This window comes from Protopterus annectens, chromosome 2.part0 (genome assembly GCF_019279795.1).
Source record: "Protopterus annectens isolate FY-2018-M chromosome 2.part0, PAN1.0, whole genome shotgun sequence".
Lineage (NCBI taxonomy): Eukaryota > Metazoa > Chordata > Ceratodontiformes > Protopteridae > Protopterus > Protopterus annectens.
In genome coordinates, this window is record NC_056728.1 from 387,877,958 (window position 1) to 387,904,328 (window position 26,371).

General features: G+C 44.7%; 1 protein-coding gene across 2 annotated transcripts in view; it reads left to right on the forward strand.

The window, feature by feature from the left end:
• LOC122793098 (probable global transcription activator SNF2L2) overlaps positions 1-26,371 on the forward strand; it is a 2,696,898-nt gene that overhangs the window by 871,900 nt on the left and 1,798,627 nt on the right. For both annotated transcript variants that reach the window (XM_044060828.1, XM_044060829.1), the window contains exon 9: positions 2,715-2,888. In XM_044060828.1, the coding sequence (XP_043916763.1) occupies positions 2,715-2,888 (174 nt within the window). The remainder of the gene's footprint in view (positions 1-2,714; positions 2,889-26,371) is intronic.

The following is a 26,371-nucleotide window of genomic DNA, read 5'->3' on the forward strand; positions in this document are numbered from 1 at the left end:
TAATGCAGTAATCATGCTTGCACATATGTTTGTCAGTTTGATTGTTACTGGGAACTTGGGATAATAATCTGTATATATAAGATACATTGCTCAGTATGAAATGGATTTATGACCCTTTGCTGTTCCCCACATATGCTTAAATCTGTATCTGGGCAAGAAAGTTAAGGGACCTTGGGTCACCTTTTCTCTGGACTCTATCTCAATGTGTGCTACATTTGCAGCTTTGAAGCATTTACTCATTATGGAAGGGGAATACCCTGTTAAACAATTGACAGGCTTGGTTGACATCCTACTCAGTATCTCACGGTACATTGTTTATGTATACATTAGAGAATATACCAACACCTTGCTATCTGATTAGGAATCTGAAGCTGAGGACGGGGTGAGCATGAAGTCCCTGTGTTCTGTCATACCTTTTACATGTCCATTAACTGGTAGTTGTCTAGGCTGTAGAAAATCTGGCATAGCTTTCTGGATATGTAATTGAAGAGGTTGTGGAAAAAGGCTTACCATGGCTATGGCACTGAAGTCTCACATAACCTACAGTAACGTTGCTGTATTGATGCTGTTGCAGAGGCAGTAGGCTCAATTGCCGGCTTCACCAGGGCCTTCTTTATATATATATATATATATATATATATATATATATATATATATATATGTGTGTGTGTGTGTGTGTATGTGTGTATATATATATATATATATATATATGAGTCCAAGCAGGTGATTTTAGATGCCTCCTTTTAGAAAAACTGCTCTTCTAATAGGCTTCCAAGGGTCTTTTCAAAGACGTGGGAGGTTTGGCATAATGGTTAAGGTGTTTAGCTTATAGACACAAGGTGCAGGGTTTGATTTTCAGAAGGGGTAATTGGCTAGGCTTAAAATGGCCTACAAGGGCAGTTAGCCTAGTATTAATCTATGAACATATGTCCTGAAAAAGAATCAGGCCTTGACCACTCTGTTGGCTGTCTTTTTTATGTTGTTCTGATTCCCTGTTATTCTAGGCCTTTCCACTTGTGATAAATACACCCCCACTATCCCATAGTAAGAGGAAGGTCACCAAGCAGCAGACAGTTTTGCTTTCCTCTTCCTGCACCAACTATTTCTGAAAGGATGACGACTCTAACAGTGAAACACTTGGAGCCATGACTGTTCACATAGGGCCAGTCATGAATGGACATCTTTTATCTGAGTTTGGAGAATCTTTACTACATACTGGTATGTTGTAGTCATGGTCATTGATTGACACATTTTAGAATCGGGTCTATATTAAATTGTCAAAACAGCATTACAGCGAATGCCGTTTCACCGACATGTAAAGAGCAAAATGCTCAAACAGCGAACGCTCAGGCCAGCGATTTTTTTGCCTAGGTAAAAAAAAAATCGCCCGGCCTGAGCCATGACATTGCCCTTTACCCCACTGTAGTGCGATCTCGGAGTTGGTATTTTTAGTTAGGGGGTGTGGGGGGCACAGCCCTCACTTTAAAATGTTTTAACTGGTGTGTTTTTTTTTGTTGGTCTACTGATTTTTTTTCCATAAGAAAAAAAATCAGTGACCTGGGGTTTTGCTTTTTGAGCATTTTTCTCTTTACGTGTCGACGAAATGGCATTCTCTGTAATGCCATTTCGACAATTTAATATAGACCCTTTAGAATCAATGAGTCTTCCCCTTTAAGAGTTCTGTTCAATAAACTAGGCAGGGTACTTCCTCAGAGCTATTTAAAAGGCCCAAACTCTTTATCATAAGGACCATAGAGTCTTTTCCTCTTTCAGTGAAAGAAGGAGTGTTTTACTACAGGGTTTTCTTTGTTCCAAAAAGGAATGCAAGATTTCTGTCACATGTTTGAGGTAAGCTACTTTTAAAAACCATGTCTCTTGCATCAAATTCTGTATGGCAGCTCTCCAGCTAATGGTGTTACTGGACATGGACACTTTTTGGCTTATTACTCTTGCTGGTACTTGCATGAGGTTTGCTCAATTCACTCTGGATAGGTTTGAGTTGTATTACAATGTATTATCATGTGATTGCTCCTGTCCAACTGTTATTTTACTGTGGTGCTTGCTGTGGTGGTAGAAGCTTCACAGTAGAAGGAACTTCATGTGTTCCTCTAACTGAATCTTTCTCCAGATGAGTGTGCTCCCATGGCTGTAGTCTTTGGTGGTCTCCTTAAACTCTGAGAGGTATTCCAAAATTTTCCTTAGTTGATTGCCTTTGTTGGTCACTTTCCAGTTTTTGTCATTCCTGCCAGCATAGAGGATCCAAAATGTTATGTTACTGGCAGCCTGGGTGAGGAGATCCCCAAACTAAGAGAGGAAAGATGGAAGGGTATCCCATTTGTAGACTTGCTTAGAAGTGTTCTTCCTATTAGGTTCTTCACCATTTTGTTCTTACATTAAGTCCCTGTTTCCCTGCATTAATAAAGAATCTGAGGTGGTTGGTCCATCTTTAAAGTGAGAACCAAGTATGATGCTTGAGCCTTATTGCCAGTTTACTTTAAGGTGTCATTTTAAGGCCATTGTACCAATGGCCATGATATTAGGAGGTTAAGATAGAATGGTAAAGTTTTTGGATGTCCTTAATTATGGTGAATAGATTACATTCAATTCTATAGTCAGTATGTGCTGATGATAAAATGGTGACCAACAGCATCTGTATGATAAATATAGCACTGACTTTATATCTTTAAAAATTTGTTTTATGTTTTGATGTTTAGGAATATCTGAACAGCATTCTTCAACATGCAAAAGACTTCAAAGAGTATCATCGTTCTGTTACTGGAAAAATTCAGAAACTTTCCAAAGCTGTTGCAACTTGGCATGCCAACACAGAGAGGGAGCAAAAGAAAGAGACCGAGAGAATTGAAAAAGAAAGAATGAGAAGATTGATGGTAAGAGCATGTCTTATTATTTATGGAGCTGTAAGAGAAAATTATTTTACATGTTTGTTTATATCTGATATACAGCTAGTACAGTGAATGTCCCATTCTTTCAGGCAGGTAAGACTCATTAGCTTACATTTATCAGAAAAAGCATTATATAAGTACTGTGCACAGATAAGTTATGGCTTATACCAACAAGAAAATAATGTAATTGTAACTGTGTTTCTTTGCTTAGTCATATGTAGCTGAAGCATCTGAAAAATTGCATGCAATACATTTTACACAGAGTTTTAAAGCTTAGATCATTTGATCCAATACTGTCTTTTTTGTCTACTGAAAAATCAGATCTGAATGGATCTGAGGCTAGCAATTCAGACTTTCATCTCCAAGGCTTAAGCTCCTTCCCTACCATAATGTACCACCTTGCCAACAGTCCTCAGATCTTGCTTGCCTCGATAGAAGATAGATATGGTCACTAACACTCAGCCTTGGTTTTTGAGATAAGTGCAGATGTTTCCCTTTCAAACTTCAGGATTATAAACTGCTGTCTTGGACTTTTTTCCTTCCTCTCTGCCCTTTTAGAGAAAGCTATTTCTCTTTTCCTGTTGAATGTTTTGTGAGTTTCCTTATTATTTCAAAAAAAAAAAAAAAAAAAAAAAAAAAAAAGAATTCAAATCCTTTTCTATTTTCATAGAACTTTGTAGTTATCCTTGCATCTGATTGTTGCTTTTCCCTCTTTCTAGTTGAAGTTAAATATGGCTAACAAGCCTTCAGAATTCAAGAATTGCGCGGCCTATATCCATAAAATCCCACTACAGGAACCATATGAGAAAAGTGCCTTTTGCTGGATGAAGTCTGTGAAATTTGCTTGTCCCTTGAGCATCGAGCCCTTTCTACTGCTGCTCATTCTTAATGTCCTTCTTCCTGTCCAAGTTGGAGACTCAGATACTTCACTTAAAAGTTACCCTCTTAAAAAGTCTTCGAATGAGTCAGAGAGGGACAGATCTAGGGAGAAAGAAAAGGACAAAGATCCCCCTAAAGATAGATCCAGGGAGTCAAGGAAAATGTTTGTCCCCTCTATAGTTCAAGGTCCTGCTGTGAAGATCTTCGGATTTTGAATCTTAGAGTCTACACCCCTTGCTTCGGTGACTGGGTCAGATCAGGCTTAGGTCTGGTCCCCATTGCTCCTTGTTTGAAAGATCTGGTGTTCTTACCAGGGCTCTCTCCTTCTTGGATTTGGTCCCCGACATTTCCATTGTAAATACATGGGCACAGGTCCCCGACATTCCCTCTGGAAAGACATGGTAATGGTCCTCCAGGCCACCGTCAGCGGCTTCTTCATTCAGGCCATTGTGGTCTTTGAGGAGCCTGGCCTAGGCTGAAGTAGAAAGGATTATGAGGGCCTTTTGAAGACCTAGATTCAGGTAGCAGTTCTTCACAATCCTCCTCTCATTGGAGGAGAGACCAGGCCCCTACTAACCCCATCTTTGTTCCTGCTTCTCCAATCCAGGCTTCAGATCCTGTGATTTTTGGATCCAGGTTTATCCCACGTGGTCCCCGTGCTAGAGTAGGTGACGTGGGCACAGTCAACTTTCATATTTTCTTTCACCAGCTCCACTCCAGTGGCATTGGATCTGGGTGGGTCCTGGAGCCAAGCTGTCAGCGTCGGAGCCCAGGGCTCTGAACTCAGGGCTGACTCAGAGGTTGTTTGGGTTTCCTCTGCCTCTCGGGGGATCCGCCATTGACTGCTTCTCTCTTGTTTGGTCTTTGATGCAAGCCAGGTTACGAGAGAGGATATAACCCATACCTCCTGCAGTTTCAGGTGTTTTGGTTCTTCATCTCCTATCCGTGGGACAACTGTCACCAACTAGCCTCAAGCAAATTCAGGTTTTGGGTTCCCCTACTGCTTCTCATTGTCCCTTGGCTACTCCCTTCATGATGGAGCATAATAAGTACAAATGCAAAAGGAGGCATTTGGATTCCCCACAGGAGTCTCTCACAGAAGTCACAGACTTCGATGAAGGGGAGGGGGCCCCAGATCTGCCCTGGAAGACAACTTTTTGGAGAGCTTCTGGAATTGCTTAGGCAGAGGGGTGGTTGGTCCACAGATGCACCTTCCCAGGAGGTGTCAATTTTCTTGAGCCATTTGGTGTTGGTCCATTTACTTCCTGGGTGGATCCCCTGTGGATGACTTGGTTTAGTTGTTGTCCTAGCAGCCATAGAAGGAGATGGAAGTGGTGAAATTCATTCCTCGTAAGCTGGATAAGCTCCTGTTGTCTCTGAGAGACTGGGTACACTAGAGTAAGGATCCTGCAGTGGATGCCATTGTGGTGGTGGCCACTAAGAGAGAGCTCTCTGTGGAGAGTGCTTCTTTTTACCTTGCTAACAGGGAATCCACAACACTTGAACAGATTTGGGAGGTGAGTGTATGTTTCGGTGACATTTGCTCTTTGACATCTGAACTGCATGGCTTACTTGAATTGACTGCAAAAGGTTTTGACCAAGAAGCTATCAAAATCCCTTTTGAATACCATGACAGTGGCATCCAATGGGACTGTGAAATCAGAGTTGGCTACCATGCAGTCCATTTCTAATGTGTCTGTGCGCCTTTTTTCTAATGCTTCAGATGGCATGGCAAGAGCTGCTATTAGCCTTACCATTCGTCTCCATGCCAGGATGTGTTAGTGCAACTTTGTAGAAATCTTTAAAACATCTTTCCTGAATGCCCCATTTGATGGGTCCACCTTGCTCAGACCCAAATCTATGGATACCCTAACCAGGAGTGAGCAGGATGGCAGTACTGTCTCTGCCATTGGAAACCATTTCTCCACACATCATATGTCCTTTTCCCGCAACCAGTAGGCTGGGAAATGTGTGTGGTTCTGGAAGTCCCAGAGCTTTGCGTAGAGAGGGGAGTTTCACTGTCCTTCTCCTGAAAGACAGAGGCTGACCACTGAAACAAGAGTTTTGAGGTTCTTTTACCGGTAAACCCTTACAATGCTCCTGGGGGATTGCCTGACTGTCCTACTTTGGAAGCAGTCAGAGGGTGCTTATCTCTCCAGGACTCTTGGGTGTTGAGAGTGATAACCAGAGGCTACTTTATCCTTATTGCATTTTCAAAATCGTAATACAAGAACTTTCTGTATGTTTCATTCCTGCAAAGAAGGGCAGCAGAGCAGTAAATTTCAAAGCTGTTAAGCAAGCAAGTCTTCCAGGAGGTCCCACTAGATTAGATAGGATCCAGAGTATTCAGGATTCTTTTTAGTACCAAAAAGTAGGGGGGCCTAAGGCCAGACTTGGACCTATTCGGTTGAATCAGTTTGTCAAGCAGACATCTTTCCAGATGGTCAGGGTACAGCCCATGTTACTCTTCTGCAGGCAGCTCATTCACTGGTGACTAACTTTTCCTGTAACCTTCTTAGGCTGCCCCTTTGTGTTTCCCCTTGCCAAGGGCCATGTTAAATAAGGGCACCTCCTCTGTTGAGGTGGGGGGGGGGTATTTTGAAGGTAGTCCAAAGCCTACCTCCACATCAGTATACTGGTGATGCAGGCAGGCAGTCTTCCTTGCATTGCAGGCCTTTCAGGATTGCCTCGCCACAGGTCTGATTGTGGTACAGTCGGACAATATATCGCTGGTCTGCTACATCAACAAACAAGCAGAACCCTTTCTTAATCATTGTGTCTGGAAAACGTGACAGTTTTGTAGTGGGAGTTGTCTTCCCAGTGTTTTCTGATTGCAACTCACATTCCAGGGAAGTTTAATATCATAGTGACCTATCTGAGCAGGTCTGTTCTTCTGCAGCACAAGTGATGCCTCAGTCAGTCAATCATGAACAGAATTTTCAGCCACTAGGGCCAGTCTTGCTGCAGTCTCTCTGTAACCCCAACCAGTTCCAAGTGCAACAAGTTCTTTGTCCTGATTCCTTAAGAGGGAGAATCCCCAAGGAACACTCTGGTCCATACTTGGCTACTGGGTCTCCTGTATGCCTACCCTCCAATTCCTCTTTTGGTCAAGTTTCTACAGAAAGCGGCATGTTGCAAGGAATGAGTGATCCCCATTGCCTCTTTTTGGCCCCCTGCAGGTTTGGTTTTCCTTTCTGTGGCATCACCCAATGTATCTCCCATGGGTCCAGTCCTAGATCCCCTTCTGGATATTATCTTCCTTCCCTCCTGCAGGCCTCACCTGGACATCAAGTCCATCAATCCTGACTGCTTGGCTTCTCCACTTCCAGTGGTGGCCAGAAATCCCTGCCATTCTTCTAGAGTTAAGCATATTTGGAAATCTTCCCAGAAGCTGTCCATTAGGAAGTTCTAAAGTAATGGAAGAGGTTTACTAGTTGGACTGACTTGCAGTAGATGTCCATTAGGAAATCCTAAAGAAGTGGAAGAGCTTTAATAGTTGGACTAACTTCAGGGATCTAGTATCTTTTTTAAAATGCCATTGCCTTCAGTTTTAGACTGAATGGCACATCTGTTTCATTCGGAAGCTAGTTATCCAGCGATTAAATTTCAATTAATAATGATTTTCCAAGATGGCTGCACGTTGAGTAACAGCTTAATTCTGTCTCTCCCAGTCTAAAAACAGAAACTTAGAAGAGAAAGCCAGTGGACCTAGATTTCTAGGTAAATTTTAGTGACTCACTAGTAAGTACACTGCCTAGATGCCAGAAAAAAATAAATATAAAGGAGCTGGAAGAAAATCAGCTACAAAAGTTGAGGGGAAAAAAACAGACTGGGAAAAGTACTACAGTTGTTCAGAAAGAAGCAGTACAAGTTCCAGACGTGACTTCCAGTAACCTACAGGAAAGTATAAAGCAGCTGCATACAGATCTGGTTAAAATAAATGAAACACTGATGGAATATATCAGCACAAACAATAAAAAGCTGGAAAAATTGGAAGAAGCTGTGAACAGATATTCAGATAAGGTGACAGAACTGCAAAACTCAGAGGAAGCAGTGAAGAAAAGGTTGGCTGAATATGAGACTGCACAAGAAGAGATGTTTCAAGAAATAATAGAATTAGAGAACAGAGCACATAGGGAAAACCTGAGATTTTCTGCTGTACCAGAGAAGCTGGAAGGAACAGACTGTATTAATTTTATTAAAGTACAAATAAGCAACTGGACTGGTATTCCACAACATGATTTGATAATTGAAAGAGCGCATATAGTGTGCATGATCCAGACCTGGCTGTGAGAAAACAACCTATACCTTTAATAGTAAAAATGCAATCTTACGAGCAAAAGGAGTTGATTCTGACAAAACTGTGGCAGAAGGACAAAGCACTAAAACTGGGAGACAGCAGAGTGTTTGTGGAGAATGACTATGCATTGCACACCAGGCAGAAGAGGAATAAATGTATTCCCTTATATAGGGAATGCCGAGAAGCAGGTGTGAGATTCAAACTTCTGTACCTAGCTATCCTCAAAATATTTCCCTGGAGGAATACAAACTTTTTTGATGAGGTACATGCTAAGGATGAAATACAAAAGTATGTCCAGCAAAAAGTGAGCTGTGAAACAGAAGGAGATTCTGCTTCTTGTTCTTTTGGTAATAGACCTTTCCCAGTGTTTCAACAGAAAATGATTGAGAGAGGCGAAAAAGCAAAGATGTTGACTAGAAGAATCAAGAATGCATTGGAGATGAGGCAGTGACAAGGTTTGGGAAATGGAGATGAAAAGGAATTGAACAAAAGAATCGGGAACTATTGGACTCTGTTAAACTTGTAGGGGACTCCAAAGCTTATGCCCTATTTCATGTCATTAATGTTCAGAAAAACACTCAGGAGAGGGGAAAAGCAGGGAGAGAGTTACCTATAAGTAAAACATTTTTTGTTCTTAACAGTATTACTTAAGTGGTGTATGATTTTCTCTGCATGTTATAAAGTAAAGTTTTTTTTTTTTTTTGTTATTTTTAAGTGTAATGGGGATACTAATGAAAATGTGTGTTTCTGTTTCTTCTTTTGTTTCTTTCTCCCTTCTCTCTTTCTCCTTGTTTAGTTTTAAGAAATGTAGGCATTGCAATATAAAACAAAAAATGGGGAGATCTGGTTAAAAGAGCATAACATAAGAACTATTAGTGCACTTTTTGCCATTCTTGCATAGGGGAATGACTGTTTTAACACCTTTGTCTTTATAGAGCAACACATTTTGACAGAAAGCAGAAAGTAAATGAAAAAAGAATACTGAATATTATGAGGTATTTTTTCTAGTAAACAGTCCTGTATCTGGTTCTCATGTCACTAGCAGACAATCTGATAAAAAGTAATGGCTTGGAAAAAATGTTTTCTGAAAGCATTCAAGTGTTTTCCCAGCTTGGAGAGCTGTAAAGATATGGCAAAACCAGACAGCACTTAATAGAATCAAAATCTATACCATTCGTCTTAGCATGGATAAGCTTTCTTTCTGTTTAGTTTGAGTCTTTGTGTGTGGCTGTCAGTTTGGAACCTGTTAAAGGGGGTAAAACTTCAGTATTTAAAGATGTACATAATTTTGTGTGTTATTATTTAGTTGTTTTAGGGGGCTATAGTGTGTGTGTGTGTGTGTGTGTGTGTGCGCGAGTGTATGTACTTGTTTGTGTGTGCATGTGTGTGCGCGTGTGTATGTGTTTGTATTTTTATTTGAGGGTTTTCAATAAAACAAAAAGTTTTGCAAAATGTGACATAGGCTCAAATGGAGAAGACAAGAAACAGTTGTATAAAAGATTAACCTACCAAACAGTGCATGCATGTAACACAAACGATGGAACTAGACACTTATCAAAAAAGCTGTTTTAATACAAAAAAGATGGGAATAATAATTCCGCAAGAATGTGATTCTTTCTTTAATGTCTTTAAATGTTAATGGTCTCACAGATAAATCCAAAAAAGAAAGAATAGTGAAATGTATTAAAAATGTTAAGTTCAAATAGCTATGGTACAGGAGACACACTTAGAAAGAACTGAACATGTGAATTTGATAAAATAAAGGTTTTCAGGATGGTTATTCAGCGGAATACCTGGAGCGAAGGAAGAGAGGAGTACTTACATTTTAATTGCAAGAGGAGCTCCAATGGTAACAGAAGAGGAAAAAAAGACAATAATGGTAGATTTGTAGTACTAAGGGGCTACTGGCAAGGGAGGATTATACTGGCATTTATTTATATTCCACCAAAAACTGCTATACTAGAGCTAAAGAAAATTTTGGGAGAAATAATTAACTTTCAGCAAGGAATATTAGTTATAAGTGGGGACTGGATTTTGATTTGCAACAGTAAAGATGTGTCTGGGGGTCCATAAAAGGAAATATAACAAAAACAGGTAGATTTTTAAAGAAATTTATGAAAATATTTGGCATGGAATATGTGAATTCAGTACTAGGAATTCAGATATTATTCCCCAAGATACAAAAACTGGGCTAGGCTAGACAGAATTTACATTTCATATGAAAATATGCATTTAATTGTAGGTCTTGATGCACACCCAATAACTATTTCAGATCATGAGCCAGTAATAACTAAAATAAAAACACAGAGTAATGAGATATAAATGGGACACTGGCACTTTTCTACTCCTCTGTTGAAAAGAGAGGAATTTAAGGAATGGGTAGTGGAAATTATTCAAGAGCTATTAGAGAAGATAGAACAGCTTCTGAAAATATAGCAAGGGACTGGGATAAAATTAAAATGGAATTTAAATATAGGATGGAAATAAGATACATGGAGATATGATGAAGAATTAACAAGAATTATTTAGAATGACTGAAAAATATTAAAGTATTGCAAAATAGGGGTGATCTCACAGAAGAAGAAGAGAAGCAACTACGAAATGCTAAACAAAATATAAGGGACTACCCTGATAATATGCATGAGTTTAGAAAGATTGCTGTTTAGCAACTGTTTTTGATAATAACTGTAGAGCACAAACATTTTTAGCACAATGACTCAGACAGTAGAAAGGGCCATCACCAAGCTTAGGGAGCCTATTACAAGGGGATCCTGTAGAAGTATTAGAACTATTTCGGAAATGTTATGAAAGTCTGTATAAAGCAGGGAAATATGGAAATCAAGAAAAGGTACAAAGGAAATGTTTATGGAAGAATTAAATAAGCCAAGGCTAGATAGAGGGAGAAGAGGATCAGTTACCAACAGGATAGGAGGAGATGAGATAAAAAATAGTGAAGTGTAACCTATCTACAGAAAAGTCCCCAAGATTAGGTGGCATTCCTGTGGAAGTTTGGAAGCTAAGAGGGAAAAACTGATGAAGATCTAAAGGCTTTATTTAACAGTATTTTAAGAGGAGGAGAAATAGCAACATCTTGGAAGAAAGCGGTACTAGCTGTACTACTTAAAGAGGGAAATATCCATCAGATCCAGCTTCATACAGGCCCATTTCAGTACTAAATCATGATTATAAAATGTTTGTCTTTAATGGCTGAAAGAATGGCAAAAGTGATGCCAAAATTGATAGATATGGATCAGTGTGGTTTTATGGAGGGGAGGCAAACATTTGACAACATAAACAGAACAGTGATGATCCAGAGGGAAGCAGAAGGCAAGAAAATACCACTGTTGTTAGTAGGTCTTGATGCAGAGAAAGCATTTGACAGAGTAAGCTGGATTTTATGAGCAGAGCAATGGAAGCATTTGCATTCCCTGATAAAATTATAAGTTTGATAAGTAAAAACACCAAACAGCAAATTAAATGAAGGTGCCTCACAGAACGACTCCACCAGCACACCAAACGTAATCCCAAAAATCAGTTTATTAGCGCTTTCGCCATGAATGAATGATTGATTCTTAAGTAGTACGTGAGTTTGACGAAAGCGCTAATAAACTAATTTTTGGGATTACGTTTGGTGTGCTAGTGGAGTCATTCTAAGAGGCACCTTCATTAAAATTATAAGGTTGATTAGAAGGATATATGAAGGATCAAAGGTGAAAATTAAAGTGGGCGGGGTCATCTTTGATAATCTCTGCTTGTGCAGAGGAACCAACCATGGGTGTCCTCTCTCTCACCCCTTTGTTGTTTGTGTTATATTTAGGACCATTGACAAAGAAAATAAGGAACTCAGAAATTCAAGGATATAACTGATATGGTAGTCATGGCTGTGGTGGTGGAGCAGTTAGCGTTGTTGCCTCACAGGAATAGGTTCTCCAGTTCTATTCTCAGCGGGGGTGCCTTTTGTGTTCTCCCTGCAGTCTCGTAGGTTTCTCCAGGTGCTCCAGTTTCCTCTCACATTCCAAAGACATGCAGTAGGTAGATTGGACACTCTAAATTGCCGTGAGTGTGTGTGCGAGTGGTACGGATGAACTACCGCAGGGATAGCTACCCAGAGTGTAAACCTTAGATGTTAAGTTGTCTATCTCACCTTCATTCTTGCTGGATGGGTTTGGAGCCGACCTCGTCTCCGACTCGGCCGCTCTAAAAGCTCGAGAGTTGGTTCCACCGGCTCGAGGCTCCCCTTATATCCCACAATGCTAGGCGGTATTACCTCAGATCTCGTTTGCCGCTACAGCTATCGAGACGTGTTGCTTCACCGGCTTCAGGTTAGTGTAGGAAATAGTTTTAAAAAGTTTATTAAAACCCTTTAAAATTAGTTTTCCAATCAGTATCCCCTTATTTTAAAGGTTTTGTATCCCTTCCTCCTTGTTCTTCATCCTTTTTTTACCAGAAGAGCTTATAGTTCTTCCCTTAGGCCTTCTGGCCCTCCCATTCCCTTGGAGTGTGTGTGTTTTTCTGTAGGGACTTTTATTAGACTAGAATAATTTTATTTAATTTAAGTTATTGTTATTTAGTGTATAGTGTAATCGGTGTGTTTGTGTTTTGTTTGGTTGCACTTGTTCCTTGAAATGTCCAAGGATTCGAAGGTCTCAGGCTTCAAGAAGTGTGACTCGTGCTGTCAGAAAATGTCTCTGACAGACGGTCACACTTCTTGTGTGTACTGCCTGGGACCTTTACACCTGCAGGACTCTTGTGCTGTATGCCATGGCTTCAGCCCTAGAGTCCTGCAGGAAAGAAAGAACAAGCTCATTTTACGGGGCTTGCTAAAGCCTGAGGGTCCCCCGACTGTTTCTTCAGGCAAACCTTCTAAGGCTTCTAGGTCTTCAACTCCAGCTACTGAGTCGACACCTAAGACATCGGTCTACTACAACATCGGCTCCGGCTGGAGCCGATGAGACTCGAACTTCTATTTCAGTGGTTCCTCGGCTCGGCTGGAGCCGAGGTATTGGAAATATCTGAGTCGGCTCCGATCAGACCATCGGAACCGACATCTAGGAAGAGGTCCAGGTCACCGTCCCTTGGCTCCGTTCATTCGGCTCCAGCATCTCCCTTGCTGTCTGAACGGAGCCATAGATCTCACTCCTCTAGATCATCGAGGCTATCCGACCATGACCTTCAGAGGGTAGTGAGTCGACTTCTTAAGTCCGAGGCACTGGCCCAAATGCTTCAGAGCCCGACTCAGCAGTCGATGCTTAACCCTATCTCTCAAAATGTTCCTCCTCCGACTCCCTTGAGCTCGGAGCCGGGGCGTTTCGGAACCGAGACTGTGGTAGCGTCGGAGCCGATACATTTGTCTTCGGCCCCGTCGTCGGCTCCGATTTCTTCCTTAGAAGAATCTCGGTGCCGAGCTTCCCTCGTCGGCTTCGAGGGGGTGAGTGGCATCGGACCCTTGTCCGACCCCGCTCTCCCTCTCGGCGCTTCGGCGCTGGTGAGTTCGGCTCCGACATCGGCCTCGGAGCCATCGCTGTCGGTGCCGAGGGAGGTTTTCAGCTTTTCGGAGCGGGGACCTTTGGCTCTGCCTGACAGAGGTGCCTTCGAGGTCATGCGGAGTGTGTTGGAACCCGGTTCAACACCACAGTCGGCTCCGTCCGTCCCTCCCTCTTCGCTGCCTCAGGTTATGTCTGCTCACTCCCTCATCCCAGACCGCAGAGAGCCAGCTCCTCAAGAATCCCCTGTGGGGATCTCATCCTCTTCCGAGGCCTCTCCTGAATTGGCAGGGGAGCCCCCTAGGAAGAGAAAGTGCAAGAGGAAGCACATAGACTCACCTGAGTCTGTTACCTCTGACACGGATTTAGAGGATTCCGAGGGTTCCCCCCGTTCCCCTTCTGAAAATGTCTCCTTTGCAGACATTCTAGAGATCCTGAAACAGAGGGGAAATTGGCCAGCCCTTAACCCTTTGGAGGATGAATCTGTGTATCTTGAGGCGTTTGGCTCTCGCCCTTCCACCTCCTGGGTGTCTCCCCCCTTTGACCCCCTCATGCAGGTGGTAGATAAAAAGGCTTGGATGGCTCCTGACTCTGTGGACCCCACCCCCAGGAGACCTTCAAAGTTTATCACAGCACCAGCAGATAAGCAATTTCTGACTAAGGGAGTTTCTGTGGATGCTATGGTGGTAGCTGCCGCCACTAAGAAGGAGCTAGCTGATCCTTCGGTGCCTGTCCATCCTCCTAACAAGGAATCTAGGTCTATGGACAGGTACAGGAAGCGGATGTTTTCGTCAGCGACCTTTGCTATCGTTAAGCTGAACTACCTCTGTCATTTCACTCGTCTTCAAAGAGACTTGATCAAGGAAGCGAGTGAGATGTTAAAGGATCCTACAGCTGCGGGTTTTCAGGACAAGATGAACGCTCAGCTGGCTACCCTAAATTCTATAGCTAACTCCTCCATGCGCCTACTTTCATATGCGGCTGATGGAGCGAGCAGAGCCGCAGGGACAGGTGTGGCCTTACGCCGGCATGCCTGGATGCGGCTATGCAATTTTGTGGACCCCTTTAAAACGTCTTTCACTAATTCCCGTTTGATGGATCATCCCTCTTTGGTCCTCAAGTGAAAGAAACCTTGACGAGGTGCGAGACGGATGGCAAAACTCTTTCTGCCGTCGGAGTCTGTTTTTCTACTCCTTCTAGGCCTTACCCCAAAGGCCAGAAAAGTGGAAAAATGTGGTTCCAAACAATCTCAAGGGACTTTGCCTGACGACAGAGTCTGTTCCCTCCAGAGGCAGAGGGGAACAATAATGGTAGACGCCGCCCTAGAGGCAGGGGGTCCGCAGAACCAGGGCAATCGAGAAACCTTTTCCGATAAGCCCTTTCAGCATCCCTGAGGTGTTGCCCGACTGTCCACCTTCGAGGCAGTCGGGGAAGATTGTCACTGTACCCAGAAGCCTGGCGATCCCTAACTCAAGACAAGTGGGTACAGTCCATCATTTCGAAGGCTATTCCATTCCGTTCTTACGCATTCCAAACCAATCAAAAAAATGCCTTCCAGATGTTCCACCGCTCAAAGGGATCAAGTTGCATTGGAAATATCAAACTTCCTTGCAAAAGAGCCATTCAGCCAGTGCCAGCAGACCAGCAAGGATCCGAAATCTACTCCAAGTTCTTTTTGGTTCCAAAGAAAACAAGGGACTGGAGACCCATTTTGGATCTCAGTATCTTGAACAAGTCTGTCAAGAAAACAAGATTTCGGATGGTCACGCTACAATCCATCCTACCCCTATTGGGAAAGGAAAACTGGATGTGCTCTATAGACCTCCAGGATGCGTACTATCATATAAAGATGAACAGGCGCTCCAGGAGATTCCTCCGCTTCAGGCTGGGAACCAGTCACTTTCAATTCAGAGCCCTGCCCTTTGGACTCACCACTGCCCCCCGGGTGTTTACCAAATGCATGGCAGTGGTAGCTTCTCACCTGAGACGTCAAGGATTCCAGGTGTTTCCATACTTAGACGACTGGCTCCTCACAGCTCCTACCAAGCATCTTCTTCTACTTGCCAGAGACTACACCTTTCGCATTTTTCAAAAGTTAGGTATCTCAATAAATTGCGAAAAGTCTGTTTTGTCGCCTTGTCGTGCTATTACCTTCATAGGCGCAAATCTAGACACAGTCAACATGTCTGCGAGACTCACAGACCAAAGAATAGCAGACATACACAAACTGGTCTCCCTTCTCTTCCACAGCAACAGAGTCAAAGTCAGATTATTTATAAAAGTACTGGGGATTATGGCGGCTGCTATCCCTCTACTTCTATTAGCCAGATTTCACATGAGAATCCTTCAATGGATGCTCTTCACACAATGGTCGTACCAACAACTTCCGATGTCCCACACCATTGTGATTACGCAAGCATGCAAGAATCATCTTCTTTGGTGGATTTCTTCCCCCCAGCTCTTCCTAGGAAGACCCTTTGTCCTTCCCCCTCCGGTTGCTACTCTGACAACGGACGCCTCCCTGATCGGGTGGGGGGGCATTATCAGGGCAGAACAGTCCAGGGCATATGGCAACCAGGCGAACGCCACTTGCATATAAATGTTCTAGAGATGAGAGCAGTGCTTTTAGCGTTGCAAGCCCTTCAAGACTCTCTTCCCTTGGGAACGATAGCAATTCAGATGGACAACATGTCTGTAGTGTGGTATATCAACAAACAAGGCGGAACCAGGTCCTACCCCCTATGTCGAGAAGCACTCAGACTGTGGCAATGGGCGAGTTCTTCTCAGCGTTTTCTGATAGCAACGCACATCCCCGGGAAGTCCAATCTTATCGCGGACAAGTTGAGCAGAGCTATCCTCATGCCTCACGAGTGGTCTCTGAAAGATTCTATCTTGGAGAAAATTTTTCTCAAGTGGGGTCAGCCTTGCTGCGACCTTTTTGCTACTCCCCAAAACAGCAAGTGCAAAGATTATTTCACCCTCTTCCCGTTACCAGGCCAGCCCAGCAGAGACGCTCTAGTCCAAGTTTGGCCCCGGGGACTTCTGTATGCATTCCCTCCCTTCCCACTAATCTCTCAAGTGATACAGAAAGCTATCGCTCAGAAGGCCTCATTGATCCTCATTGCTCCTTACTGGCCTCGACAGGTTTGGTTCCCCTTTCTACATCAATTTCTGTTGGAGCAACCTTGGCATCTGGACCTAGTTCCAGATCTTTTGATCCATCAGTCGGGTCAGTTACATCGCTCCCTCCCCTCTCTGAACCTCACTGCTTGGTTCCTCCAGTTCCAACCTTAGCCAGGCTTCCTCAAATATCTCACTCTGTTCGAGATATTTTGATAGCTTCCCATAAATCTTCCACTCGGAAGATTTATCTGAGTAAGTGGAAACGTTTCGCCTATTGGGCTCAAGGAAGGGACATGGATCCTTTCACTGCTCCCATCCAAACAGTCCTTGATTTTCTAGCTGAACTTTTCCATGCAGGTTCATCTCCTTCTACTCTTAAAGTTCAATTGGCAGCTATATCTAACTTTCATGTGGGCATCTCAGATTCTGCCATCATGTCTCACAAGCTTTGCAAAGCTTTCTTGAAGGGAGTTTTTCTTCTTAAGCCTCCTATAAGAACTCCTCCTCCTTCTTGGGACCTTAATTTAGTTCTCACATCTTTGATTCTTCCCCCTTTTGAACCTGCAGCTTCCTGTTCAATGAAATTGCTATCCTGGAAGACTCTCTTTCTGATAGCCATTACTTCAGCTAGAAGGGTCTCAGAGCTTCAGGCACTCAGCAGTCGACCACCGTATCTGTTGTTTCATAAGGATAGGGTATCCTTACGGACCAATCCATCCTTTTTACCTAAAGTAGCCTCTGCGGCAAATCTAAATCAAAACATAGACCTCCCTGTGTTTTTTCCTAACTTTTCTAACAGGTCTGAACAAAAATTGCATTGGCTAGATGTTCATTGTCAATTAAGGTATTATTTGGACAGGACCAAACAGATCAGAAAAACTGACCAGTTGTTTGTCTCTTATGCAGAAAGCAGAAAGGGCCTTGCAGTTTCGAAGGTATCACTCTCCAGATGGCTAACATCCCTGATTTCCTTTGTGTATGAAATTAGACACCAAAAGTTGCCTGACAAACCTAAGGCTCATTCGACTAGAGCTTTGGCTACCTCTATAGCTTTCCAAGACAGGCTGCCTATTGATACCATTTGTGCAGCAGCTACATGGGCTACTCCTCACACTTTCATTTCTCATTATAAGTTGGATTTAGCTTCTAGACATAGAGCTAATTTTGGTTCCACTGTACTCAAGAGTCTGTTCCGATAGGCCACCGGGACAAGGTGCTAGGGGCCGGTCCCATCCAGCAAGAATGAAGGCGAGATAGACAACTTAACATATAGAAGTTATGTTCTTACCATAACGTTCCATGTTAGTTGTCTTCTTCTCGCCTTCTTTTAGCCCCACCCTCCTTCCCCCTAGCCTGGACAGACCTAGAGGAGTTTGTTTGTGACCTCTCTTTCTACCACCTCTATTATATATATGTATATGCTATACTATGCATATATTCCCTCATCAGGTTTCAGGTCACCTTCTTCCTTTCCTTTTATAGAGGTGGTTTTTCCCATTTCCAGTAGTTCTGGATTTATTATTGGCTGGGCCTAGCTTACAAACGAGATCTGAGGTAATACCACCTAGCATTGTGGGATATAAGGGGAGCCTCGAGCCGGTGGAACCAACTCTCGAGCTTTTAGAGTGGCCGAGTCGGAGCCGAGGTCGGCTCCGAACCCATCCAGCAAGAAAGAAGGCGAGAAGAAGACAACTAACATGGAACGTTATGGTAAGAACATAACTTCTATTTCAAGCTGATTGTCACTGTTGAAGTGACATCCTGACATCCTGACCCCATGTTCAAAAATGGGAGAAAGGGTTGAGGATGGATGGAATTGGTATGGTAGTCGAGAAAAGCTGGCTGTGTTTGCAGATAACATTATTTTATTCCTGACAAAACCAGAAAGGGACATTACAGACCTGTGGAACATTTTGAGATGATTTCAAACTTTTTCAGGATACAAAATATAATAAAGCAAAAATAAAAGCAGCAGTGGTAAATTATGTACCCATATACGAATTGCTTTAGCAGTATCGATATTTATGTGGGCATAATAAAATGAAGTATTTAGGAGTTTGTTTGTGTCTTTCGGCTTTTCCCGGTTAGGGGTCGCCACAGCGGAACTCCGGTCCACTAATGATTGGTAGTTGATTCAAAAGTGTTTAGCAAGTAAACTTACTCTAATTCCATTCTATACTTTGATAGTGCTCACCCCTATCATCATAAAAAATGTATAATCAAGGGCCAGTTTGTAAGAATAAGTAGAATGACCTCAAATGAAGAAGAATTTATGAAGGAATGTAATAACTTAAACAATATATTTACTGAGAGAGGTTACCCAGGCCCTTTGATTATTCAAATTAAAAATGAAGTTATACAAGAAAGAAAGAATAGATTTGCACCTGTTTTAGGTGTTGAAGAACTAAATAAGGGGGATACACATAATGATAAAAAAGAAAGTGATGATAGAGAAGATACATTTAGTTCAGCATTTATTACAGATCATAGTGGTGATTCTAAAATTATTTGCCAAGTTATTGGACAGGAATGGAATAAGTTTATGTTTTTTAGAAGAGCCTTTATTGCTGTAATAAAACTGTTTCTTGAAGATTTGCCTGCTTGTGCTTAGTTGGTGACATTCTATGTGCTGAAGGATCGTGTTACTGGCTTTGTACGGCACTTTGTCTTCTTTTTTTGTAGAATGATTTCTTTATTACCTTGGCTACGTATTGGTCGAAGGCCAGATTACTATATACATGTTTCCAGATCTCCAACTATCAGGTTAACTCTTAAGGTATTTAAATTGATGGAGTAATTAGCTTGGTTGGACTATTTCCCAAGGGCCACTATTATGCATTTTGTTGCACTAAGTTGTAATGTATGGCTTTGGCACTAGACATCCGTTTGTGTAAGATGCTCTTCTAGGACATTGTTGTCATGGTGGGAATCTGTGATTGCTCCCAACTTAGTCATTTGTGAACTTGGTGAGCCAAAGGCCTTTGACATTAGCCTTTACTTCTGAGAAGTGGATACCAAACAGGAGCAGACTAAACACGGAGATCTGAAGTAGGAGATTCATTTGTCAGCAACCTGTGGGTATGGATCCGATATCGGATCCGAACCGGCATGGTTTATCCAGCTATGGATCCGAGCTCCTAGCTCCTCCCCTCACCCATAATGCCCTGCTCTCCCTACATGACCTCAGATTTAGTTTGCCGTGTTCATGGTGACAGCTGGATTTTGAGCTCCTGTCAGCTAAGTGCTTTTTTGGTCTTCTAATAGGACTTTTTCTGTCAAAAAAGTTATAATTGTGTGAAAGTTTTAGGTTTTCCCTCTTTTGAACTAAAATATTTGTTAACTTGGTTAATTTTGTAGTACCCTCCCCTCGCTGGTACGTAGCTGTGTGCGTGTGTATTCTTTGGGGCCTTCTGTGTGAGTGTTAGTTTTAAGTTACTTTACTTACTTTTTTTTTTTTTTTTTTAAGTAAAATAAAGTTAGTGAATATGTCTGAGGCCCCAAAGGCGATCTTATCAAAATGCTCCGAGTGTGGCCATAAGCTATCCCCTGCTGATGGCCACACTCGGTGCGTTCGATGCCTTGGGGTTGAACACCTCACTTCTGGGTGTTCAATCTGTGCAGGGTTCAACCCCAGGGCATTGAAGGAGCGGAGGTCGAAGCTGGTCTTGGCGGGTCTCTTGCCCCCGGACTCGGCTTCGGCCCCCGCCCCGTTGGTAGTGACTGCTCCGGCGGTTACTGCCTTGCCTGCTCCCCCTCCTCCTCCCGGGATTCAAACTCCCTCTACGGGTTCGGAGGAGAGGGAAGCCAGGAAGAAGGACCGGAGAGAGAAGCACCACAAGCGGCGGGCCGAGACCTCCGTCTCGGCCCCGCTGGCTAAGCGGGCTTCTCCTCCGGCCTCTCTGGCTGCTGGCTCTCCTCCTCCTCGGCTCCGGTCCCCTTGTTTTTCACCAGGGCCTGAGGATGAGGAGACCTGACCTCCTTCGAGGCTATCGAGGCGGCCTCGTCGAGGTCTACATACAGCCTCTCCGACGCTGATCTGGACCGGATGATGCGAAGGTTCATCCAGGCCCAGATGCAGATGGGAGTGCTCCTGCCTCCCCCCCCCTTCTGGGGGGGGAGCTCGACCCCATTTTTCAAGCCCATAGCTCCTTCTCCGACCCGCTACCCGGGCTCGAAGCGCTCGGAGCCGGGCAGCCTCGGAGCCGGGGGTGGGTCGGCGCCGACAGTACTGGGTACTTCGGATCCGACCCTGCCCTCGAGTCTGTCTGATCCGACCTCTCGGAGCCTTGGGCCGAGCTTCGGATTCGAGGGACTCAGTGTGCCTTCGGCACTGTCCGTGTTGGAGCGCACTGTTCCCTCGGATCCGAGGGGCTCGGCGCCGGCTCCGATCCACTCCTCGGATCCGAGGGGGAGCCGACTTTCGGATCCTTTAGTCGAGGCTGGCTCCCCCTCGGCCTTTGATGTAGTGGAGAGGGCTCTGTTGAGGGCATCCAGACCCCCGGCCCTTGCTTCGGCTCCATCCCGCACTCCATCTGCTCTGGGTCAGGCTTCCATCACCCGGCCACTGGGACAGCCCACTTCACTGCCCCAAGTAGTTCCTTTGGAACTGGACATCGCTGGCGAGGGCTCCTCGGACAGCCCCCCCGAGGAACCACCTCGCAAGCATACGTGTAAGAGGAGGCACATAGACTCCCCCGAGTCTTTAATGGAAGACACTGACTTGGAGGAAGGGGAAGGCTCCGCAAGATCACCCCCTGAGGATGTCTCCTTTGGAGACATCATGGAAATGTTATGTATAAGAGGTGGGTGGTCTGCCCCAAAGTCTTCCTCGGACGAGTCCGTGTTCTTGGAGGCATTTGAAGCGGGCCCATCTACCTCTTGGGTGTCCCCTCCTGCCGACCCCCTGGTGGACATTATTACCACCAGGGCGTTGAAGGAACCGGACACCGTGGAGCCAATCCCCAAGAGGCCGGACAGGATTCTTAGCCCCCCTGCTGACCGTGCCCACTGGAGCAAGGGACCCCCGGTAGATGCCATGTTGTCGGCAGCAGCCACTAAGAGGGAACTCCCTCAGGAGAGTCCCTCAGTCCATCCCCCGAGCAAGGAGTCTCGGATGATGGAGCATTTGGGGAAGCGAATGTTTAGTTCAGAGACCTTCTCAGTGATGGCACTCAACTATTTGGCACATGTCATTAGGATGCAGCGCGATATGATCAAGGAATACGCTGCATCCCCCCCAGAGTCCATGTCGGAGGAGGACAAACTTTTGCACTCCACCCGTATGGCCACTCTTCATTCCGTGACCAATACCTCTATGCGGTTACTTTCCCATGCTACCGAAGGAGCCGCTAGAGCTGCGGGAGTGGGCCTAGTCTCAAGACGCCAGGCCTGGCTCCGCCATTGTGATTTCACGGAGCCTTTCAAGGCCCCAGGGTGTTCACCAAAGTATTAGCAGTGGTTGTGGCCCACCTGAGGCTTCAGGGGGTGCAGGTCTTTCCGTACCTGAACGACTGGCTTCTCACCACCCCAACAAGGCATCTACTATCCTTGGCAAGAGACTCTTTTCTTCGTCTAGCTCCCCGGCTAGGCATCACGGTAAACTTAGAAAAGTCCAACCTGGTCCCTACTCAGTTAATAGAATTTATAGGAGCCAGGTTAGACACGAGGAATCTAAGGGCCTTTCTCACAACCGACAGAGTTTGGAATCTACGACTCCAGGTGCGGGCCATCCTCCACTCCAGCTCAGCTCCTGCGGAATTGGTCCTGAGGGCACTAGGGTCTATGGCGGCAGCGATTTCTCTTCTTCTGCTCGCCCGCTTGAACATGCGGGTGCTTCAGTGGACACTTCAGGTGCAAGGGTCATTTCTCTCTCTCCCCTTGCATTACCCCATTGCAATCAGCAAGGCTTGCAAGCAGTCTCTCTTGTGATGGCTCCATTCCCCGGATCTCCACAGAGGCCGCCCTTTTTGTGCATCTCCCCCTCTCGCCACAGTGACCACGGACGCTTCCCGCCTCAGGTGGGGGGGGGGGCATTTTGCGGGCAGGACGGTCCAAGGCTCGTGGAGCGAATCCGAGACCTCCCTGCATATCAATGTCCTGGAAATGAGGGCGGTGCTCTTGGCGTTGCAAGCACTTCAAGCCTTCCTTCCCCTGGGAGCAATTGCGATTCAGTCAGACAACATGTCGGTGGTCTGGTACATCAACAAACAGGGGGGAACCAGGTCTTACCCTTTATGTCAAGAAGCCATGAGAGTGTGGGAATGGGCGATCTCCACCAACCGCTTTCTCATCGCAACGCATATTCCGGGTCGGTCCAGCATCCTTGCAGACAAGCTCAGTCGCACCATTCTCTCCCTGTACGAGTGGTCTCTCAATGCTCAAGTAGCGAAACGTATCTTCGCACAGTGGGGGACTCCCTGTTGCGATCTCTTTGCTTCCCCCTTAAATGCCAAGTGCGACAGTTTTTTCGCTCTAATCCCCCTCCAGGGGATTCCCCGAGAGACGCTCTGGTGCATGCTTGGCCTCCCGGTCTTTTTTACGCATACCCCCCTCTGCCTCTGATGCTCCAGGTGCTTCAGAAAGCCTCTCGGTTGGGGTGCAGAATGATCCTCATTGCCCCATTCTGGCCTCGACAGATCTGGTTCCCTTACCTAAGGTCTCATTCAGTGAATCCACCTTGGATTCTAGATCCCATTCCGGATCTGATATCACACCCATCGAACCTACCAACTCCGAACCTGGACAACCTGAAGTTGACTGCTTGGCTGCTCCAGTTCCACTCCTAATCAGGACTCCCGGTATCTCGTCCCCAGTTAAGGCCATTCTGGTAGTGGCTCACAAACCCTCTACCAGAAAAATTTACCGCAGTAAATGGAAGCGTTTCTCCATTTGGGCGGAGCGGCAAGGTCTGGATCCCTTCACGGTTCCCCTTCCTTTGGTTCTAGACTTCCTTACTACTCTCTTTAATGATGGTGCCAGTAGTTCCATAGTCAAAGTTCAGCTAGCGGCCATTTCTCATTACCATGTTGGTCATGACTCCGGGCCTCTTATGTCAGCCAAGTTATGTAAAATTTTCCTAAAAGGTACCTTTTTGCTCAGACCCCCTGTGAAAGAGACGGTTCCCCTGTGGGATCTTTCTTTGGTTCTTCAGGCCTTGACCGCTCCCCCCTTCGAGCCTGCGACCACAGTAGATCTAAAATTCTTGTCTCTTAAGACTGCCTTTTTAGTAGCCATTACTTCAGCTAAGAGAGTTTCTGAACTTCAGGCCCTGTCCATGAAACCGCCTTATTTGATCTTCCATCCGGACCGGGTGTGCCTCAGGATCAGTCCCTCCTTTCTTCCTAAGGTAGCTTCGGAAGCTAACATTAATCAGTCCATCAACCTCCCTGTTTTCTTCCCTAAGTATCAGAACAAAGGTGAATACAAGCTGCATTCCTTGGATGTTCACAGGCAGCTTCGTTTTTATCTTCACAGAACAGCTGGTCATAGGCAATCCGACCAATTGTTCATTTCCTTTGCCAAATTCAATCTGGGTAAACCAATTTCCAAAGTTTCTTTGTCACGCTGGATTTCTCAGTGTATTCTGTCAGCGTACCAAGCTTCTGGGAGGCCCGCACCGGAGGGAGTCCATGCTCATTCGACCCGGTCTGTCTCTACTTCAGCGGCCTTTAAGTCTAGGGTTCCTCTGGATGACATTTGTTCAGCAGCCACCTGGGCTTCATCTCATACCTTTATTTCTCATTACAAGCTGGACATCACGTCTAGAGGTAGAGCATCCTTTGGCTCCGCGGTGCTCCGGAATATCCTTCCATGATGGCCACCCAAGACTCAGGTAGCTGGGGACTCTGTCCCACAGGTTGCTGACAAATGAATCTCCTACTTCAGATTTAGAAGTTATGTACTTACCATAACATTCCATCTGAGTAGGTGGATTAATTTGTCTGCAACCATCCCACCCTCCTATCCCCCTGGCCTTGTCAGTTTCTGCACTGGGTGTGTTACCCTTTAGTTAGGGTAGTTGGTGCAGGGCAAACTCGATCTGAGGTCATGTAGGGAGAGCAGGGCATTATGGGTGAGGGGAGGAGCTAGGAGCTTGGATCCATAGCTGGATAAACCATGCCGGTTCGGATCCGATATCGGATCCATACCCACAGGTTGCAGACAAATGAATCCACCTACTCAGATGGAACGTTATGGTAAGTACATAACTTCTAATTCTAGGGGTACTCCATTACTGACTGGTCTCCTGGTGGAGGTGGTCTTATTGATCCTGACACTTTCCCATGCTGGTGAATACTAGGTCCAGTAAGTTTGATCCTGTGATTGGAGTGAGCGCCATCTGGTCCAGAGTATTTGTGTTGATAAAGTCCAGGAAACACTGTGCTTGTAAATTAGGGGCAGTGTAGCTTTCCCACTCTGTACAGGGGTAGTTAACGTCTCCAATGAATAAGGTATTTGGTTGGATGGTGAACGTCTTTAGTAGGTTTAGGTGAAGGTTGTGAGCTTCTTGGGTCATAGGGGGTCACCTGTAGCTGGCCAGAACATGGACAGGAACCTTGTCTATGGAGACTTGGATGTGAATGAACTCCAAAGCATCATTCTGTTTAACCAACCTGGAGTTGTATTTGTTGCTAATGTAGATTGAGACACCTGCACCTTTAGCCCCTGTATGTGCTTCTGTTGGTTTAAATGTGTGGCAGGCACTGAAGTCTTGTACTGCTGGAGTACTCTCTACTGCTTTAAACCAAGTCTCTGTGACATCACAGAAGTCTATATTCTCCAGAGTGAGGAGAGCTTGTAGACCTGGACTTTCGTGTTTAGGCTGTGAGCATTGAGCAGTAACACCTTAAGGTTGCTTTGAGGGGTTTTGCTACATTGGTAGTATTGTTATTTTGAAATTGCCTGAAAAGGCTGTAAGGGGGTGGATAAAGTTTTAGCCAATATCCAAAAGCTGATGGGGACAGGTGCAGACCATCCTTTGCAAAGCAACGCTGTCTGTTAACCATGTCCTCCTATGCTGATAAATACAGGATTCGCAGAAAATAAGATAGTTATTAAAATCGGTCATTAACTGTTCATACTGTGATATCATCCTAGGTGAAAATAGAATACTGCTCAATTCAAGGCTCGCTGTGGCACATATTCAGAGATAGATCTGTAATGTCTCTTTTCGTATAGCCCAGTGAGGTACAGTTCAGTTCATGTACACCCACATGGACTGTGATAGAATCATATTAGTACCTGTGGTGCAGTGACGTGAGTGGGTGCATGGTATTGCAGATCCTGGCTCCAGATAGGCAACTAACCATTATCTTCTCCTTGTCCTGCCCAGTGAGAGGGGAATCTGTGTGGCATATGATAGAATTCCCTGTGACAAGAGTAGTAGGTAAAAATGTTTAATTGCCTTATGTGTAGTGTTAGGTGTTGCTTTTGGTGTATGTTTTAGTGATTGCTGAGGATAGGTGTTACCGTTTGATGGTTTAGGAGGTCGCTGAGGTATGGAAATGTTTCCTTTAAGTACCTCTGCATAAAACGTTTGTCTGTTTGGTGAGCGGCATGTGTGAAGGCTGCAGTGTTTATTTTTCTTAACAACCTTGTGTATGAGTGAGATACTTGCCTCCAAGGAAGTTATGTTTATACATCTTTCACACAGAAGTTATGTTTATACATCTTTCACATACTTT